This window comes from Bidens hawaiensis, unplaced genomic scaffold, assembly GCF_021521415.1.
Source record: "Bidens hawaiensis isolate Kalapana, Puna unplaced genomic scaffold, B.hawaiensis_p1.1 tig00060324_1, whole genome shotgun sequence".
Lineage (NCBI taxonomy): Eukaryota > Viridiplantae > Streptophyta > Magnoliopsida > Asterales > Asteraceae > Bidens > Bidens hawaiensis.
The window spans coordinates 50,227-68,813 of NW_027500886.1; the positions used below are offsets into that span (position 1 = coordinate 50,227).

At 41.1% G+C, this 18,587-nt stretch overlaps 1 protein-coding gene across 1 annotated transcript; it reads left to right on the plus strand.

The window, feature by feature from the left end:
• The first annotated feature begins 795 nt into the window (after nucleotides 1-795).
• LOC143603015 (regulator of nonsense transcripts UPF2-like) lies at nucleotides 796-7,592 on the plus strand. The gene is made up of 17 exons (XM_077079951.1): nucleotides 796-933; nucleotides 2,163-2,260; nucleotides 2,332-2,413; nucleotides 2,500-2,702; nucleotides 2,783-3,127; nucleotides 3,211-3,315; nucleotides 3,398-3,525; nucleotides 3,610-3,783; nucleotides 3,858-3,939; nucleotides 4,010-4,273; nucleotides 4,349-4,546; nucleotides 4,616-4,717; nucleotides 4,781-5,032; nucleotides 5,153-5,371; nucleotides 5,466-5,636; nucleotides 5,705-5,890; nucleotides 5,970-7,592. Exons 2-17 carry the CDS (start codon nucleotides 2,198-2,200, stop codon nucleotides 6,903-6,905), a joined length of 3,510 nt encoding a protein of 1,169 aa, XP_076936066.1. The 5' UTR covers nucleotides 796-933; nucleotides 2,163-2,197; the 3' UTR covers nucleotides 6,906-7,592.
• Nucleotides 7,593-18,587: the final 10,995 nt, after the last annotated feature.

The window sequence follows — 18,587 nt, forward strand, 5'->3', positions numbered from 1 at the left end:
ATTATTAAATATTCAATGGTGTAATGTGATTATGTGACTATTGAAGTTGTTCCTATCAAAAGGTTAATCCATACACCCTTTAAATCTACATCAATGCATACAACGTGACAATCAACCACTTCAAAATAACACATTTACAACACATCTTGATATAACTAACCTGCAAGTCTTTTTTTTTAAAGCTGTATAATTCATATAAAACATGTACATTATTATACATAGTTATTTCATATGTTGTTTGAATTCAGAACTGTCTCTCTATCTCATTTCAGCAATAGCTCTGCTATAAGTGAGATCATACATGTACGCTTTTCTATTCGTTTCTATTTTTGGTCATTCTAATCATATTTTAAATACGACACAAGAATAATCAAGTTTTAGGTTGACATATCTAACCCGTTTAAAAAAAGACTTTGTTTGGGTTGAACTGTTTAGCTAAGCGGGCCATATTTAGGACACGTCAACATGATCAATCAAACAGGTCGACCCACTATCCCGTTTTACTAATTTTTCTACGACCCAACAACCCTATCAAAACATCCAAACCTGATCATCACCCATCAATTCATTAGTCACGTAACACAACTCGTTTAGTTAATTTGGTTAAAGTGTTACACTGAACACGTTTATATTGCACAGTTAACTTATGTGTCATATTTTGACTAAACAATAAGACGGTCATTATTATTTTCTAAAACATTAATAATTTGGAAAGTAATATTTCCAGTTATATCGATGCATAAGTTGCACACGTAAAATCAAAATCATCAGAAGCCCCAAATAAACAGAATACGAACCCTAATTTCCCCATATATCTCAATTGATCGCATAAAATCATCACCAATCTCCAATGATCATCCAATTCATCTCTCACATAACTGCTACAACGCTCTAACAAGCATCCAATTCATCTCGTCAACACACAATTTCGAGGTATGTATGTGTTCTACATCTCTGTAATTTTAACTGTTATAAATTAGGGCTATGTGTTTTAGGTTATATCAAGCGTTGTTTTCACCCGTACCAATTGAAGTAGTTTATAATCAATTATGCAACGTCATGTTCTATTAGTATTAAGTGAAACCCTAGCCACACTGTACCTTAGGTTTTTGTGGAATCAGGTTATTTAGTTGTTGCTGTTAGTTTATCAAATAATAATGTGCAGAGCAAAAACCGAACCTTTAACCGAAATATTAACCAAACTTACCATAACTGAATAAAACTGACTAGGGCTGAGCATGGTTCGGCGCGGTTATTAGGCGAAACCGAAACCAAAGTCATCGGTTTTTTGAATATACAAACCGTTTGGTTTTCGATTATTTTCGGTTTCGGTTTGGTTAATTCGGTTTTCTGATCACCCTTAAATATTAACCAAAATTACCATAACTGAATAAAACTGAGTACTAGGGCTGAGCATGGTTTGGTTCGGTTATTAGGTGAAACCGAAACCAAAGTCATCGGTTTTTTGAATATACAAATCGTTTGGTTTTCGGTTATTTTTGGTTTCGGTTCGGTTATAGTCGATTTCGGTTTGGTTAATTCGGTTTTCTGCTCACCCCTAAAACCGACAGTTATGGTTAATGTGTCTCTGTTAATAAACGTTAACCGAAACTGGACCGAACATTGTATGCTTATGGTTTTCCAAATTCTATATCTCTATTTCCAACTTTTGTACATATGTTTCCAGCTTCAAACATTTACTTCTATGCTGCAACTGTTTATAACGTAGCTTGGAACATCATAATTAAGCTTGGAACCTGGAACTGACATATTTTAGCTTTGAAAATTGAAACTTCAAAATTGAGCTTGGAACACCATAACCGAACAAATTTTAACTAGAACAACTGAACAAAGGAAAAAACATAAAAATACATTGGAAAAATCACAGAACTTAACCGTAATTGATCCATAAACCGACCATTTCGTTATTGTTATGGCTAAGCAGTCTTCCATAACCTGTAACCAAACCTCGGTGATAGTTATTCCCCTATAACTGAACTGGCTTTGCACACCCCTAGTTCTAACCCAGGCAAGTATTGTATATTTATACGAATTTTGGAAGTTTTAAGAGTATTGTAAGTTTGCTGTTCAAAATAAAATATATATACATGAGTATACATGAATATTATCACTAACTATTTTCCTAAGGTTATTCTCAGCAGGTTGAAGTTTGTTTTTACTTTTTGCAAGTAAGAAGATGGAACATCCTGATGACGATTCACATGGTGTTGGTGATAGTCAGAACAAGCAAGACGATGAGGTATAAAGTTTATCAGTGTAGAAAACATGGATCTTTTTTTTACTATCATTAATGCTTATTATATATTACAGGTATCTCGTCGTGAAGAATTAAAGGAGTCATTAATAGCAAAATTAGCTCTTCGACAAACTAATCTAAATCCCGAAAGACCTGGTTAGTTAGTACTCATTGTGTGGAAAACAATTTTTAATTTTTTTCTTTAATTGATTATTGAAATTATTTTAATTGTTTTGCACTAGACTCCGGAGCACTTAGAACATTGGACTCCAGCATCAAGCGTAATACAGCTGTTATTAAGAAACTCAAACAGATCAATGAAGAGCAGCGTGAAAGTTTGATGGATGAGTTAAAAAATGTTAATTTAAGTAAGTTTGTTAGTGAAGCGGTGGCTGCAATATGCGATGCTAAGTTGAAAAGTTCAGACATACAGGCTGCAGTTCAGGTAATTAATACTTATATAATGTTTTAGACACAACTATACAAGGTTTCGTTTTTATTTACTTATATTATTATGTAAATTAGGTCTGTTCATTGCTTCATCAAAGATACAAAGACTTTTCTCCAACTTTGGTCCAAGGGCTCATGAAAACCTTCTTTCCCGGGAAGTCTGCAGAAGACGCAGATGCAGACAGGAATTTGAAGGCCATGAAGAAACGCAGTGCTTTAAAACTTCTTCTAGAACTTTTCTTTGATGGAGTTATAGAAGATGCTTCTGTTTTTGTGACTATTATTAAGGATCTTGCCAGTTTAGAACATTTAAAAGATAGAGATCTAGCTCATACAAATTTGTCTCTTCTTGCTAGTTTTGCAAGACAAGCCAGGTATTTCATAGGACTCCCGCATGCTGGAGAAGATCTTGTTGAAGAGGTGCGTTATCTTTTAGGTTAACTTATTGTATGGTGTATATTATATTCTTTTATAGTGTATTGTTAACTGGAGTTAGTATGCAGTTTTTCAAGGGGCTTAATATCACTGCGGATCATAAGAAGGTATTCAAAAAGGCGTTTCAGACATATTATGATGCAGCAGCTGAACTGCTTCGGTCTGACCATGCTGTAAGTGTTCATATTACCTTGTAACAGTGGAGAAATCTTTTTGTTTGATCAAATGTCTTTTTTCTGTTGTAAATTTGTGAAGTCACTGCGCCAATTAGAGCATGAGAATGCAAAGATTTTAAATGCAAAAGGTGAGCTCAGTGAGGAAAATGCTTCTTCATATGAAAAACTAAGGAAGTCTTATGACCAACTGTATCGGGGTGTGTCCGCGTAAGTTCTATTTAAACGCTTTTTGTACGTTGCCTTTTTAAATTGTTATTCTTTTTAATTTTTTTTTTAATTTCTGGTGTGTAGTTTAGCAGAAGCCCTTGATATGCTACCACCTGTTATGCCTGAAGATGGTCACACAAGGCTCACAGTAGGTGATGATGTGGCATCTTCTGGTACTGGAAAAGAAACTTCTGTTGCGGAAGCGTTATGGGATGATGAAGATACTAAAAGCTTTTATGAATGTTTACCTGATCTTAGGTTTGTTTTTTTTTACATTCATTTTCAAAAGTAGAGATGATGGAAAATTTAAATTTTTATGCTCGTGTTCTTAGAGCGTTTGTTCCTGCTGTGTTACTGGGAGAAGCGGAGCAGAAAGTGACCGATCAATCATCAAAAACACAAGATCAACCAAGTGTAAGTACTTTTAGCAGATCTGACATTTTAAATATCTCCTTGCAACCGTTACACGTTTAAAATTATGCAGGATTCAACACATGAACCTGACCAAGGTCATGACACTGTGGATGTCGCAGTTTTAACGGACGGTAAAAGTGAAAAAAAGAAAGATGAAGATGAAAAAGATAAAGAAAGTACAAAGGAATCAGACAAAGATAATAAAGGAAAGGAAAAGGAAAAAGATGTTGAAGCCGAGAAGGAGAAGCTTAGAGGTCCCGAAGGAACCAACTTGGATGGTTTGTTGCAGAGGCTTCCTGGTTGTGTGAGCCGTGACTTGATTGACCAGTTGACTGTAATACAATTTCCCCTTTTAAAATCTATCCACTTTCCATGTAAGTTTGTTTATTTTATATTTATGTAATTTCAGGTGGAGTTTTGTTATTTAAACTCAAAATCATCCCGCAAAAAGCTTGTTAGAGCCCTGTTTAATGTACCTAGGACATCTTTGGAACTGCTACCGTATTACTCGCGTATGGTTGCCACATTGTCAACTTGTATGAAGGATGTGCCTTCTATGCTTTTGCAGTTACTAGAGGAAGAGTTCAACTTCCTCATCAATAAAAAGGTTTTATTATTAATTTTTCTTTCTTGTATATAATTTCATATTATTTATTACTAATCATTAATATTTCAGGATCAAATGAACATCGAGACTAAGATAAAAAACATTCGTTTTATCGGAGAGCTTTGCAAGTTTAAGATTGCACCATCTGGGCTCATCTTCAGTTGTCTAAAGGTAACTTGAGAAATTTCATTAAACACATTTGAGTGCATGCTGATTCACTGTTTCTTTTGACAGGCTTGTTTAGACGACTTTACCCATCACAACATTGATGTGGCATGCAATCTCCTTGAGACATGTGGCAGGTATCTTTACCGGTACCCGGATACCAACGTGCGTATGGCAAACATGCTGGAAATTCTCATGCGCCTAAAAAACGTTAAGAATTTGGATCCTCGACACAGTACCCTTGTTGAAAACGCGTATTATCTATGCAAACCACCTGAACGATCTGCACGAGTCTCTAAAGTTCGTCCTCCTATGCATCAGGTACTATTATTATTATTATTAATTTTATTATTATTATTATTATTATTATTATTATTTTGTTACAAGAATATGCGAGTTCATGATATATTATTGACATTGATGTTGAATAATCTTTCGCAGTATATTAGAAAGTTACTTTTCACAGACCTGGATAAGACAACAATTGAGCAAGTACTGAGACAACTCCGTAAGCTACCATGGAGTGAATGTGAACCGTATTTGTTAAAATGCTTTCTGAAGGTTCACAAAGGAAAATATGGTCAAATTCACTTGATTGCTTCACTAACTGCTGGATTGAGCCGCTATCATGATGAGTTTGCAGTTGCTGTAGTTGACGAGGTTAGTTATTCTTTATATCTTATTATCATTAAGTTTTAGCAGTAGTTGTAAATTATATTCGCATCGCATTATAATATCAGATTTTATTTTACAGGTTTTGGAGGAAATTCGGTTAGGATTGGAGGTAAACGAATACGGGATGCAACAAAGACGAATTGCTCATATGCGGTTTTTAGGCGAGCTATACAACTATGAACATGTGGATTCTTCAGTTATTTTCGATACGTTATATTTGATTCTCGTTTTTGGTCACGGGACCGAAGAGGTACAAGTGAATCTTTTATATGTTGTAATTTGTTATATTTTAATCTGTTTTTTTATCTCTTTAAATAGCAAGATGTGCTTGATCCGCCTGAAGACTGCTTCAGAATCAGATTGATAATCACACTTCTCGAGACTTGCGGGCACTACTTTGGTCGAGGTTCATCCAAGAGGAAACTGGATCGGTTTTTGATTCATTTTCAACGATACATACTCAGTAAAGGTGCACTTCCTCTCGATGTAGAATTTGATTTGCAGGTTAGTTATTCAACCTCTCTCTCATTAACTAATTTAACACACCCGTTATATCATAACTTAATAATTCAATCGTTTACAGGACTTATTCGCTGATTTGCGCCCCAACATGACTCGTTATCTAACCATTGAAGAAGTCGATGCTGCTCTTGTTCAGCTTGAGGAGAATGAACGCACAGTTTTAACTGAAAAGGTTAGCAGTGAGAAGGATAAACCAACTGTTTTAACCACTGCATCTGGAAGCTCGTCGGTCAATGGTCAAGTTGCTGCAAATGGTATTGAAGAAAATGGCAGGGCCCACGAAGAAGGTAACGGGGGACATGACAGTGCATCGCAAGGTAGCACAATGGATCCAGACGGGAATGATGACGAGGACGAGCTTGATGATGAGGCGTGTGACAGCGAGGACGATTATGGTGGTCAAGCTTCTGATGAGGATAATGAATTTCATGTTAGGCAGAAAGTGATGGTAGTTGACCCTGAGGAAGAGGCTGACTTTGACCGAGAATTTAGGGCTCTGATGCAGGAAAGTTTGGATTCAAGGAAACTCGAGTTGCGGGCCCGTCCGACACTAAACATGATGATACCAATGAACATTTTCGAGGGTCCCACGGTCGGAAGGGTGAGTGAGGGAGAAAGTGGCGACGAGGCAGTAGATTACGAGTCTGGAGAACGTAAGGAAGTGCCGGTCAAAGTCTTGGTCAAGCGAGGCAGCAAGCAGCAAACGAAACAGATGTTGATACCGAGCGACTGCTCGCTTGTGCAGAGCACAAAGCAGAAAGAAGCGGCGGAGTTGGAAGAGAAACAGGATATTAAGAGACTGGTGTTGGAATATAACGATAGAGAAGAAGAGGAACTCAATGCATTGGGGAATTTGCCAGCTGGCTGGAGTCAAACTGGTGGTGGTAGGGTGGTTTACAGAGGCCACTCGTGGGATGGTCATGGCGGCAGGTCCGGGTCCCGCCATAGGTACCCACATCATACAGGCGGTGGATATTATTATAGCCGAAGAAAATGAGTATTTTTAGCTAATTATAAAGGGAACGTCTATTGGTGTGTGATAGTCGGGATGTGAGTGTGCGTCGAATCTATATGGTGCCCAACGAGTTTTGAGGCTGTAGCCGAAAGGTCTGCGCTTATGGACTGAATCGGTTTTATTATCCAAGTTTTCAGGTGTATACCCTATGGCAATTGGCAAAAGAAGAAAGTATTGGGGATGCCTATGATCATATTTTGCTTTGATTCGAGTGAACATATGTTTCAACATGTTAATTAATTATGGTTAAAAAAAACAATGGTGTTACCAAAATAAATCTTTGACAAATGATTTAGGATGTATGCATTCAAAATGAGCTTTTGTTTTCATGTTCACATAATCAAATGCCATCTGGATTAAACAGTTGATTTTATATGTATTTGACTATTTGTACAAAGTATAATGAAAGATGAATAAGAGGACACGTCTGCTAGTGTGTCCACCATTAGAAGACCCTAGAAAAACTTTAAATGTACATGATGATAAAAACTAGTATTGAATTCATCCTCATTTGGATATTTCATATCTTTTGATTAAAATAGTAATATAGTTATACCTCATCAATAATTCGAAAATAATTCATCAGGTTCTCTTTTAACAGTATTATTATTAATATTATTGGGGCCTCTCTAGAGTCTACCTAATTCAACACCATAAACTGTCTATAACCTCTTCAACACCAAATTCAAGACCATAAATTGTCCAAACAAAGTCAACTCTGAAGCTTACATATTTTCATAGACTAATGCAAATCACTTTGAACACATTAGGTGAACAAAGTCGCGTGTTCGATCACGGCCTATCTCATCACAATTCTGTAAGGTGGTGGATTCATAATTAATAATTTACTTTAAAGGTTGCCCCAAAGCGTACGGAAACACCACCCCATGGGGTGTTTTGGGCTCTTTGAAGGTCTGGAGCACTTCCCACAAAGTGCCGGATGAAGGGAAGAGTTTATTTTTAATTTGTGGATTGGTTTAGTTGTATTATTTTTAATAACTAATAGGATAATGATTGGTAGGGGCTGGATCCACGATACCTTTTTCTTATTTTATCAAAAAGTCCATACGATGACGTGACGTCACATGATGCAAAACGCCCTCATAGGGGATCTAGCCACTACACACGGTCTTATATTTAGCGCCAGAAGTTTATCATATGAATATTTGATTATAAATTTATCGATTTAGTTCGGAAATTTGGTTGGATCACATAATTAATATAAAATTAGCTATATTAGAGAACATATAACAAAAATACGTTTATAAGAATACGTAATAAATATAAAATATTACAATTGCTCACTAGGAGTTTAATTTTTTAAAGTGTCGGGTGAGCCATTACATCTGCAACATCCGACCCATCGCATCACAAATATTGTCTGTTTTGCAGAGCTCACAGTACAACTCACGAATTTGTTTTTAATTGTCCAGGTGGAGATTTCCCATAAGGTCACCCATCCTCTTACTAGTCCCACATGAGCACGAGCACTCCTCTCATCCACTAGCATTAAGCCCAAAGCATGTTGACGACTTAATAGGCAAGACATTTACTTATAAACCAAGAATATCTCTGATCTATGACCGATATGAATTTAGTTAGGTTGTACAATTAGTTTATCTTCTATGTATCGTTATAATATCATCAAGACAGGCATTTATAAATGACTTATTTTTCATCTTTACAAATACATGTATTGTACAAATATTCTTAAGCTGTCCTATCAATTATCAAATCAGCTTTCTTTAATTTAAGTTGCATAAAAATTGCCGCATTTTATACTATATATATTGATGGTTGATTTGTCACCCACGTAATGTATCTCGCAATATTATTATTTACTCTTATCGAATAATTTATTTTAATATTTTATCATAAACTGACAGCCACGACACCAGTGTTCCAAATGGAATTACTAAAATAATAATAATTAAAGAAACCTAAGATTTGTTTGACGCTAACAACGTAGGAACTGAAGTCTCTAGAATCCAAGGTATCAAAGTATCAATATCCTTAAAAATAGCACAAGACAAGAAAAACATTAACAAGTGTTAATAGTTTTTAACGTATTCGTCAACGTAAAACTCAAAGCCGACTCTTTGGTTTTACCGTTTCTGCCAAATATTTATATTTGGTTTGATATGGTCTGTCGTTTCCGTCGTTTGGTTGTGGCATAAGTACAAAATTTAATATAACTATTGTACTGACTTTAACGCACGGTTACAATTACATATTACATAAATTGTTTAATTATTAATATCAAGTTACGGGTTATTATTTCATTTAACAATAACTTAAATTTCATAAAAAAAGTTAGCGGAAACTAACAAAAACTCCAAAAAAAACAACTTACAAAACCAAAAGACAGACGAAAAAAACACCAAAAACTCCTAAAAAAACCACCAAAAGGCAAATCGAAAACCTAAACGCTAAAAGAAAATTTTCTAGCGAATTCTAAAGTTGGAAATTAAAAAGTATTTGATCGCGTGCTATCGTTATTGCTTTGTGTATTGTGTTACCTATTTGACTGGATGTGCATTGCAATAAATTGTTTATTTATTAATATTAACTGCTGGCCGTATACTATTATTTATTTTCGAATGGGCAAGGTAGGCTAACTTGTTATAAACGATATATTGAGTAGGTATTGTCAATTTTAAGCTCCAAATCTTAAAATATTAATTTTTAAAATGGGAAATAAAAGGAGGGACCATCCCTAGAAGTTATCGAGTCTATTGGGTTGTGGCCAAATATGTAGTTTTTGCTATGGCACTTGTTAGGTTAGGAACTTAGGATTACCGTATAATATTCATTGTCATCTATTTCTTAACACTTAACAAAATATATAAAGTTCTAAATAATTACCAAATATGAAACTTGAAATAGTGATAACTCAGTAAATAGTATTTTGAAAGTATTTAAAAAAAATCAGTTCAACCATCGATTTGGTATTTTGGTTCACATGTTCAACCATAACTGGCTATAGAAAATAAAGTCGGTTTAAGACTAATTGAAGAGGTATGTACCCGCCTCAACATCGAGCGGGGCGGGTCAACCCACAAGATATATACAAGACATTAGAAATCAAAGATATTATCAAGGCGCAAAGCCAAAACTTATGCGCACAGCGCATATCGCATATGCTCAAGCATCACATGCTTGCACATATCACATATGCTCAAGCATCACATATGCTTGCACATATCACATGTGCCCATGCATCACATATGCTCGCGCGTATCACATGCTCACGCATCATATATGCTTATGCATATCACATCGTGCGTGGCGCATCCGCGCGCGGCGCATATCACATGCTCGCGCATCATACATGCCCACCCATATCACAGTTGCGCATGGCGCAGCTACGTGTGGGGCATCCGCGCGTGACGCATATTACATGCTTGTGCGTATCACATCTGCGCGTGAGAATAAAGAGAAGACCTCGCGCATCCTCAGGATGGGCGCATATCACACATGCGCATAATCAACCTCGTCCTTATCCAAATCAGGATTAGGGCAACCTTGATTGTGCACGTCAGACAACCTTCCAGAAGGCATCTTTTTAAGGAATAAGGATATGCTGATGTTGACAGCTGCTAAGTGAAAGGTGGACAGCTCAGCATGACTCATGGGTTACCACGTGATTATAACCAATGAAAGAGCACCAGGTGTCTCCGAGGACACGTGGCGCAAATCGATTGGAGGAGGCCAACAAAACCCTAAACTGGTCTCAGCTCAATCAGTGGAAACCCTAGCACTATAAATACATCATAACGTACACAGTTACAGACACATTGATTCACATTGAAGCATATTCAATCACACAATCATACAGAGTAACATACAGTATTCAGCATTTTAAGCAATACTTTCCAAAGTCCCTTACTCTGACATTATCATCTTCCCCTACATATACTTATTCTCACGCCGGAGGGTTACCCCAAATAGGACCCCTCTGTCCCTTTCTGAGGGGTAAGTAACGGCGCTGTTCATTTTGTAGGTGGAAGAACACAGATCCAGAAGAACCATCGGTGAAATAGTATAATCACACCCGAGGAAAGTAGATCTGCTACCAGTGAGTAGATCCACGTTTCTTCATTGGCGCCATCCACTGTTACATCGGCAATCAGATCTCATCAGATCTACATAAAAAAAAAATCAATCACCATGGTTTCTGGCGTTCGTAACGTTGATCAAGCTCTGGAGGATATTGAACGTGAGGGTGTTAACGACGGACAGCAGGTTCTGAGGGTTCTGCGTGATTCTACGCGTACCACCAGCAACCGTCCCTTCGTCACAACCCCTCACGGCCAGACTGAAACTCCTCCAGACGATCTCACGTTACAAAATATGGCCGGCGCGAAACTGAAAGGACCAATGGGTCCAGAAGAAGAAACAAATGATCCGAATGAATGGCTCATAAACGAGCAGCGGCGTCTGATGGAAAAGTACAATGAAATGGTCAAACAGAAGAAGCTAGCCGACCAAACACAAAGGCAAGCGTTTGATAAGCAGACTACAAAAAGGCCGCGCGCGCCGGAAGAAGGACATTCTGTTCACACTGCACACACTGAGTTCAGTGATGAAGAAGTGCATAGCATGAGGAAGACGCGGGATACTCATGCAGGAGGCTCACAGCTCCGCGCGCCTGTGAACATGGCGCCTGGAGCCAGAGCCGATTTGGATCTGCACATGCCGTACAGCCCACCAGTCAGAGGGCAAGTGGACGTAACCACACCCTACAGACCAGCCATCTTGGTGAAACACTCAAAGTTCACTGCGCGCATCGCGCAGGCTCCCATCCAGCACAAGACCAAGATGCCAAGTGGTTTGGGTAAATATGACGGCACGACAGATCCAGACGATTTCTTGCAAGGTTTTTACAACACGGGAAACCTAGAGAGCTGGACGATGCCAACATGGTGTCATATGTTTGCTCGCTGCCTAACGGGCGCGGCGCGGGTATGGTTCGAGAGCTTGCCGACTGGGCAAATTGATGGGTTCGAGGAACTATTAGAAAAGTTCCAAGCCCACTTCGTACAGCAGCGCAGGCACACGCGCGATCCCGATGACATCATGCACTGCGTACGCAGGAATGATGAAACGATTGAAGATTACATCACTCGGTTCAATCAGGAGTCTCTGGCAATCGGAGGTATAACCGAGCAACTCCTGCGCGTGGCCTTTATACAAGGCGCGCGCAGTGATCAATTACGACGAGCTCTCGTAAGCAAAGATGGCATGCCCACCACGTGGGCCAAGTTAATGGAGGCATCGCGAGTTTTCGCGAGAAATGAAAAACAGATTGCCCAAGATAGGGCAAGAGAAAGAGCGCATCAGGCTGAATCACCGCGCAGCAAAGAGAAGAGGGCCAAACAGAACTCTGTATGGTCCAGGTTGCAGCCAACAAGTTTTTCTTCCGCAGAAAAGCAAGCGCAACCAAGCTCACCCCAGCCCCAAAAAGATGTTCGTAATCGCGGGGAGGGTGACAAGAGGGAGGGCGGCAGAGATCCAAGCAGACCTCTGCCAAGAATATGGACTCCTCTCACTAAAACACCTTCACAGGTGTTAAGTACTGAGAATGTCCAATTCAAGCCCCCCAAGCAACTACACTACAAGGGACCGCAAAACAGTGGCAAATATTGTGAATTTCACAGGTCCCCGGGCCACAACACCGACGCATGCCATCATTTAAAGGATGCGATCGAGAAGGATGTAAAATCAGGCAGGCTGGCTCACTTGGTGAAAAACCAAAGAATAGAAGATGAGCAACCGGAAGGAGCCTCTGCCAGCAAGAAATACAAAAGAATCTGTGTGGATGAGGGGGGACGACAAGGGCAGGCGTCAAAAAAGAGAAGAGCGCAATTCCACGGAGATTGGCGCGAGCAGCAAGTCATCTTCCCGAGAATCAGGGGAGGCCCTTCAATCAGCAGTCCTCTCGTCATCACCACACACATTGCTCATTACGAAGTGTCAAAAGTCCTGGTGGACACTGGAAGCGAATCTGACATTATGTATGAGCAATGTTTCAGAAAGTTAGACCCGGCAGACCAGGCGCGGCTCGAAATTGTGAACGCACCAATCTGTGGTGTTTCAAATGAAATCATCCATCCCCTAGGCCAGATTCAGTTTGAACTAACTATGGGGGATGATGAGCACAAGCGAGCCGAAGTTGTCAACTTCTTGGTCTTGCCCACCACGTCATGCCACAATATGATCCTGGGTAGGGGAACGATTGCTCAATTTAATGTTGTACCGTCGCCAGCGCACGGCGCATTAGGGTTCCCTACACCAACAGGTGTAACATTTGTCTACCGCGATCATTTGTGCGCAGTGACAAGTACGCCGCGGGAAGGGAGAATGAAACTTCCAATGGCGGACAATGCGCCAGAGAAGTGGATTTTAAACCCAAAATTCCCAGAGCAAACGGTCACAATTGGCGCTACCATTTCAGACGAAATGAGATTGAGAATGAAAAGGTTGCTCACAAAATACACGTCGGTCTTCGCGTGGCAACACTCCGATATGACTGGGGTCCCGCGAGACTTGGCGCAACATTCTCTTAACACGTTCAAGTCGGTGGAGCCAATTGCTCAGAAAAAGAGAATCATGGGGGATGAAAAGGCGAAGGCCATGAATGAGCAAGTTGAGGACCTGTTGCGCGCAAACATCATCCGCCCGATCCGATACCAGACGTGGGTAGCCAATCCTGTGATGGTAAAGAAAAGCAACGGGTCATGGAGGATGTGTATTGACTTCAAGGACCTCAACAAAGCATGTCCGAAAGACTGTTACCCCCTTCCAAACATCGACGCAAAGGTGGACTCCGTGGCGCCATTCAAGCTCAAATGTTTCCTGGATGCCTACAAAGGCTATCACCAGATTCAAATGGCACCACAAGACGAAGACAAGACTGCCTTCAGAACCGACAAGGGTGTTTTTTGTTACACAAAAATGCCCTTTGGTTTAAAGAATGCGGGCGCCACCTATCAGAGACTTATGGATTCGGTTTTCAGTGAACAAATCGGAAGAAATCTAGAAGTCTACGTTGATGATTTGGTCATCAAGAGCAGGGAGGAGAGACAAATGCTCAAAGACATCGAGGAAACTCTTCAGCGCCTAACGGAAGTTAACATGAAGCTCAACCCGACCAAATGTACTTTCGGCGCGGAAGAGGGGAAATTTCTTGGTGTAATGGTCACTAAGGATGGTTTCAAGGTGAACCCTGAAAAGGTGGAAGCCATCCTTGACATGCCTTCACCATCCACCATGAAAGAGGTTCAGAAGCTGAATGGTAGATTGGTGTCAATCAACAGGTTCCTAGCGAACCACGCCAGCAAATCTACTCCATTCGTTAACACTTTGAGGAACTGCTTGAAGAAGAGCCAATTCAAGTGGACGCCTGAGGCTGAGCAAGCTTTCAGTGAGATAAAAGAATGTCTCATAAAGCTGCCCGCGCTCACAGCTCCACTTCCTGGCGAAACCCTAACATTGTACTTGTCAGCTGGAGACCGCGCCATCGGCGCAGTATTATTGGTGGATCGCAAGGGGATCCAAACGCCAATATACTATGTGAGTCGGGTGCTGACAGACCCTGAGACGCGATATTCCATCATGGAAAAGTTAGTTTTGTCACTAACACACGCGTCGCGCAAACTTCATAGATACTTCAATGGTCATCCTATTGAAGTTCTGACTGGTTACAACATCCAGCAAGTCTTGCGACGCCCCGCGCTCTCCGGAAGGCTGACAAAGTGGGCGCTGGAATTAGGTGAACACACGATCACCTATAAGCCCCGTCCAGCAATAAAGGGTCAAGTTTTAGCGGATTTCATCACGGAAATCCCAGAAGGAAAGATTGAAGAAGCTCAGCGCGAGGTAGACCCTCCGCGAGCAAATGATGAAGAAGATGTTTGGAGGCTATTCACTGATGGAGCCTCCAACAGCGAAGGGTCCGGCGCAGGCCTCAAACTGGTGGACCCTGATAATCATGAATATACTTATGCTATTAGGTTGAACTTCAAGAGTACCAACAATGAGGCTGAGTATGAAGCCCTGCTGGCTGGTCTGCGCATTGCGCGCAAGTTTGGAGTTAAAAGGCTAGAGGCCCATGTTGATTCTTACTTGGTAGCTGCACAGGTCAATGGCCTTTATGATGCCAAGGAGAACACCATGCCTCTATATCTAGAGCAGGCAAAAAAGCTCGTTGAGCAGTTTGACTTCTTCAAAATCATACACATCTCGCGCAGCGAAAACAAGTCCGCTGACGCGTTGAGTAAGATGGCATCAACTAATTTTGATCACTTTGGCAAAGATGTCAGGGTGGAAGTGATGAGCAACCCGTCAGTGCAAACGCAATATGTCCTTGTAATTCATACAACCCCTTCATCCTGGATAACTCCAATAATGGAATTCTTGAAGGAGGGGAAGTTACCGGACGCTCGCGCACAGGCGAGAAAGATAAGACACAAGGCGCAGAACTATGAACTACTTGATGGTACATTATATCGACGCTCTTATCTTGGACCGCTCATGAAATGCCTGGATGCTGAAGAAGCAAGCTATGTGATTAGGGAGATTCACGAAGGAATCTGCGGAATACACGCTGGCCCGCGCATGGTGGTTGCCAAGGCAATGAGCTCAGGCTACTATTGGCCAGGCATGTACTTGGATGCGCTAAAAGAAATCCAAAAATGCAAGGCATGTCAGAGCTACGCGCCAAACACCATGCGGCCAAAGAACAACTTGATTCCGGTGACCTCCGCATGGCCTTTCCACAAATGGGCCATTGATATTGTGGGGCCCCTGCCGCAAGCGCAAGGGCGAGTGAAATTTTTGGTAGTGGCGATAGACTATTTCACAAAATGGGTTGAGGCCAAGCCACTAGCAAAAATCACAGCTGAGGCGATGAAGCAATTTATCTGGAGCCACATCATTTGCCGTTTTGGCCTTCCTATGGAAATTGTGAGCGACAATGGCAAACAATTCACTGACAGGAAGATATCCAGCTGGCTCAAAGAATTGCACATCAACCAAATCTTCACTTCGGTCTACCACCCTCAAGGGAATGGCCAAGTGGAGCGCGCGAATCAAAGTTTGTTAAATGGGCTGAAGAAAAGATTGGAGGGAGAATCCCATTCTTGGGTCGAAGAGTTACCTAATGTCCTGTGGGCGCACAGGACATTAAGCAAAACTAGCAATGGCGAATCCCCGTTCAGCCTAACCTATGGGACAGAGGCTATGATCCCAGCAGAAATTGGACGCCCATCCCATAGGGTACTCATGATGAGCAAGACTGATAACGAGCGCGAAAGAAGATTGGACCTCAACTTGCTTGAAGGGCGCAGAGAAGCGGCTATCATCAATGAAGCCAAATACAAGAAAAAGCTGGAAAAATATTATAATCAGCGCGTTAAAGAATGCCACTTCAAGAAAAATGATTTTGTCCTTCGAAACAATGAAGCTAGCCGCGCGATACCCCCAGGAAAAATGTCCCCCAATTGGGAGGGACCTTATCAAATTTCAGAAGAATTGGGGAAAGGCGCGTACACTTTAAAAGATTTGAATGGAAAAAAGATACCGCGCGCGTGGAACGCAGCACAGCTTAGAAAATGCTTCATGTAAAAATTCGAATATGTAATCAAGGCTTTTAAGCCATCATGAATGATGATTCGCGCTATCTTTCAATATTTGTTCTATTACCTTTGCATACATGTTTCACACTTCCTTTATTAATTTGGAGCAATATGACAACACTATATTGACTTCAAAACAAAATAAACCAAAGTAAAACATACATGCGCCAGCATTAGCTCAAACGCGTTAACGAGTCTTAACTCTAAAACGTCAGGGCCTAAGCCCAAACCTACGAGCCTTAGCTCAAACACGTTAATGAGTCTTAACTCTAAAAACGTCAGGGCCTTAGCCCAAAACAAAGAGCCTTAGCTCAAAACACTCACAAACATCCATCTTACATCCCGCGCAGCCTGATCATAAAAATCCTTAAACACAACTAGGGCAAAGTACATGCCATATCATAGTTGTTAAGGTCTCAGATCGAGGTCGCGCGCGGAATCATAGTGGATATCTGAGTAACACATGCTGACATGTAATGGCTAAAACTCATACTTCCATATAAAAACCGCGCGACAACGACGCGCAAAAAAGGAATTGAGAAAAGTTATCGCGCATGTCAGCATAAACAAGATACTGCGAAACCACTTACAAAATAGGACTATGGTTAAGTGAATAATTTCCTTACAACCTTGTTCTTATTTTAACGTGCAAGCATATCTTATATCTATACAAGCAAACATGAAGAGATGAATGGAAATGCGCAAGATGTGAAAAAGAGAAAACAAGTTTCATTCCATAGCATTGAAATTTACAAGTATGATGAGTTACAAATTACAAGTAAAAAAAAATATATATATAAAATTTGATGAAGGGCTTCTCAAGTCTCCACGTCGACGTCAGCCGCTTCATCACCCTCATCATCTCCCTCAGCATCTGGCGCGGCCCGCTCCTCATCTCCGAACTGACCATAGTCAAGTTCTTCCTCCTCAATGGAGTCTTCTATCACGACGGTGTCAGGAGCAGATTCTTTCGCCGCGCCAGAGCCGCTGGCAGGGGCAACATCCCCCGCGCCACCATCATCGCCACCAGCCCTCTCGCATTCATCGAGCAACTTCTTTAGCGCGCCGAGGTCGGGCTGGTCAGCAAGCGCAGCTATCTGCAAATCATTAGAAAAGTATTGAGTACAAAACACTTGGAAAATTAATCAAGAAAAACTCATTAAGGTCAAGGTACCTGCATAAGGATGGGGATGGGAGTATTCATATACTTCTCCCCCACCGCGGCCATGTCCGCGCAGGCCGCGTCGCTCTTGTAAGGGTACTCGGATGGGTTCTTCTTCAACATGCCATATTCATACCCATCCGTAAACCCTTCAGCTCGACCCACCAAGCGCGCGGCAGCATTGCAGTCCATCACAAGGGCCTGAAACTCGGCGGAATATTTCATCGCCAAAGCGCAACGAGTCATGCCCTGTGACACCAGCCATTGGCGATCCTGCGCGAGGCCAGCAACAGACGTCTCGAGGGCAGGAACCTGGGAGTTTAATAACTCAACAGTTTCCTTGGTCTTTTTTAGCTCCTCTTTATCAGACGCTGCTGCCGCCAAAATTTTTTCTTTCTCCGCCTGCGCAGCATCAAGTGCTTCCTGGCTAGACGCTGCCGTCGCCAAGGCCTCATCTCTATCGGCCTGCGCGGCCGCCAACTCCTTCTTCAGGCGCGCAACCTCACTCTCCAGTGATGATTTCTCAGTGATACTCTGGACGATAACTTGGTCACGCGCCTCCGCCTGCTGTTCCAAGACACGCACTCTCCGCGCGTACTTGGCAACTTCGGCCTCCGCCACCTGCTGCTTCTCCCGCGCAGCTTGGAGCTCATGCCCGCGCTTAATATGTAACACCCCGACCAAAGGCGGATTATACATCGGGGCGCCACATATTGTTTCATTACTCGTGACACTATTGGTGTCAATATTTATTAATACACATTTTATCGCGCACGCGCAGCGGGGAAAATAAAGAACATAAATCAAACATAAATCAATATATTATAAATTATAACATTCAAACAACATTAACTTGTCTTGATA

Bases quoted from the DNA above. Each gene is read 5' to 3' on its own strand.
- LOC143603015 (XM_077079951.1), top strand. From the start codon at position 2,198: ATGGAACATCCTGATGACGATTCACATGGTGTTGGTGATAGTCAGAAC. The intron at 2,261-2,331 runs GTATAAAGTTTA...TATATATTACAG, and splicing joins AGAACAAGCAAGACGATGAG to GTATCTCGTCGTGAAGAATT. The intron at 2,703-2,782 runs GTAATTAATACT...TATGTAAATTAG, and splicing joins ACATACAGGCTGCAGTTCAG to GTCTGTTCATTGCTTCATCA.